This window comes from Lipotes vexillifer, unplaced genomic scaffold (genome assembly GCF_000442215.2).
Source record: "Lipotes vexillifer unplaced genomic scaffold, Lipotes_vexillifer_v1.1 scaffold1354, whole genome shotgun sequence".
Lineage (NCBI taxonomy): Eukaryota > Metazoa > Chordata > Mammalia > Artiodactyla > Lipotidae > Lipotes > Lipotes vexillifer.
The window spans coordinates 135,950-138,907 of NW_006791130.1; the positions used below are offsets into that span (position 1 = coordinate 135,950).

The 2,958-nt window shown below is 40.3% G+C and overlaps 1 protein-coding gene across 1 annotated transcript in view; it reads left to right on the top strand.

The window, feature by feature from the left end:
- The first annotated feature begins 1,419 nt into the window (after positions 1–1,419).
- LOC103083517 (putative nucleosome assembly protein 1-like 6) overlaps positions 1,420–2,958 on the top strand; it is a 3,365-nt gene continuing 1,826 nt past the window's right edge. The window contains exons 1-2 of the mRNA XM_007464202.1: positions 1,420–1,424; positions 2,461–2,758. Of these exons, the coding sequence (XP_007464264.1) occupies positions 1,420–1,424; positions 2,461–2,758 (303 nt within the window). The remainder of the gene's footprint in view (positions 1,425–2,460; positions 2,759–2,958) is intronic.

Consider the following 2,958-nt stretch of genomic DNA (forward strand, 5'->3'; position numbering starts at 1 on the left):
TACTTCATGGCAATGTTTAATTTTGTGTAATATAATCAGGTATTTCCCTTTTGGTTTGAAGACTTCTTATATGGCTATAAAGCAAAATTTGCAAACAAGTCACATGAATGAATCTATCTTTTTATTCATTTATTATTATTAAATTATTCAAATCACTTAAATATCAGTGAATAATCTTTAAAATGGTAATTCTGAAGACTATTTACTGACATGGGAAGATCCTTTTGATAGGAACCTAAAAGGGGAAAAAAGGCAGTTATGGAAGAGTCAATACTATGTGATCTCATTTTTTCAAAATCTCTATTTGTTATTCACTCCCAAAGAGGAAAAGAAGGGAAGGCATCAATATATTCACATTAGTTCTCTCAGAATGGTGAGATTGCTAGTGGTTTTATTACCTACCACAAGTTTCCAAATTTTCTAAAATGAGCTTGTATTATATTTATCAGAAGAGGAAAAATAATTTTCTAATTATAGAATTAAAAACAGAAACAAGCAATGTAGGATTCATAATTATAGAACTATGGGACTGACACATGAGACTGAAACTTCATGTTATTTGAGCCTTCTACCTTCAGTCTATTTTAAATGAAATATGTTTTAGTCAAACACAGGCACACACAGACAAATTGTAGTGGTTAAATATTTACATAATATTTACTGAGGGAAGGAACATCTTTTCTTTACTTTCTACTTAAGCTCCTTGCTCCATCCTCTACACAAAGCACCTTCTGGGACCTTCCAATTTTTGTGACTCTCTACCATAGGCCTTTTAGCCCAATGAGAAGAATTTCTTCCCTGTTTGCTTTCTCCTCCTTCTACTCCCATTTATTCTCCTCTTCCCGTCCTCTTCTTTTCCCTCATTATTATCAAGAAAGATTTTTAAATGGAAATTTGGAGTGGAAAGTAGCACAGGCACCACATCAACTATAAAACAACCAGTCATCCATCCTTAGAAACCTATCATCTAAAAGGGAGGTTGTGTGGTAGAGTGAGAAGAAGCACTGCAATAATACAGTGTTTACAGTTTTCTAAACACACACACACACACACACACACACACACACACACACATCTAAAAACCTGGAAAGAAATACACTAACACTCTATGATTATTTCTGTGATTATGACACAAAAAAATGGTTAACTGTTAAATTTGGAATATAATAAACACTTTAAAAATCAAAAATTTTAAATTATATGTGATCAGTATTGAAGTATGGACAAGAAAAAACTGGTTTCCCTACCGTAGGAAATTTATTCCATCTTGTTAATACATTTTCATGTCTTTAACTTTTTCCCTAGTGCCTAGTCGTTGAATATTTCCAGTTTATTCAGAATTTCAAGGCAAATGTTTTGCTTTTAGGAATATTACTTCACATTTGAGTATCCTTTTGTTTTACCTCCCAAACAGCCAGCATGGAGTGAGGGTAATTTGCAATTCAGCAGCAGTATTCTGGGATATTGATAATTCAGGTGTTAAGTGTTAACTAGTCATACATATAATTGTAGGCACTGGTCACCATAGGCCCTCATTTACCCCCATTCCATCTCATGTCACTCTTCCCTAGTAAATGTTATCAGAGTTGATACAACTTTAAAAGAATGTACACTCTTCATAGAGATTCTGAAAATCCAAAATTAGAAAATAAAAGAAATCTCTGGGGAGTCAACATTGCTTAAAGATCTTCATTGTTAATATTTTAGTGTTTTACCCACTTCTCTCTTCTTCGTGTATTTGAATATAAAAGACTCTGCCCCCTCCCACCCTGCACATGTGTCCTTACAGTAGGAGATAAAATAATGTAATAATCTCAATGGGCTAAAGACATTCCTATTTGTTTGTTTTTGTAATCAGTTGACATTATAGCTGCAACCTTGAGCTCTTTTGGAATTTTTTTTAACTGTAATACTCGTTAAACATGGGATAAAAAGAAAGCATGTACATTTTAGAAAAGATTATTGAACAACACTCAATTAGGGGTCATCTGTATTAGATCTATTAATTTTCCATATAAGAGAGACTTGGAAGTCACGTTTCAGGACTCTAACAACTCCCCTAGCCTGTACTTTTTGGTTTTCTAAGATAAAGTTTTCTCAGGTTTACTTGAGATCTAGGTTAGTCTCAATCTGCTCCTCCTCTACTAGATTGTCCTCAACCCCTCCAGTCTAGAAATTTTGGAGCCTTACTGCTGGGAAGCGGGGGGTGGCGCTGGAAATGTGATGGATCTAATCATTCATTGGACAAGGGCTTGTCAATCACAGCTACCTGGCAAATAAGGTGAGCTTTGAAGCAAAACAAGTTTAGAGGGTCATCCTCTGAGAAATCGGCTTGAGGCACCTCCTCCTTTTGCTTAGGCAGCTAGTGAGAAAGGTCATTTAGTGGGCTGCTCTGGCTGCAGCCTTAGGCTCGCTCCAGTATTGCACCCGCCTGCCCCTCTTCTGCTTCCTCCCCCTCAGTCCAGCTTCCGCAGCAGCCTCAACCGCTTCCGTTTCTGCCTCCGTCTTAGCCCCCGCCGGTGCCCACGTCTCAACCAACTGCCGTCTACTCCACTTCGGTGAGTCTTTTCCTGTGAAAAAGCTAATGATGGAAGGGCTTGGGAAACAGGGTGCAGCCGGTGAAGAAGGCCCATTAATCAGCGCAGTGGCAGCCGAATCCTCTCCACAGGCCTTGATGGGGTACTCCTTAGACGAGGGCTTTACTGAGAGCCTGCCTCTGGCAGTTAAACACCGAGCGTACGCTCTCAAAAAGCTTCAGGCCAGGGGCTTCCCTGGTGGCGCAGTGGTTGAGAGTCCGCCTGCCGATGCAGGGGACGCGGGTTCGTGCCCCGGTCCGGGAGGATCCCACGTGCCGCGGAGCGGCTGGGCCCGTGAGCCGTGGCCGCTGGGCCTGCGTGTCCGGAGCCTGTGCTCCGCAACGGGAGAGGCCACAACGGTGAGAGGCCCGCGTACCGCAAA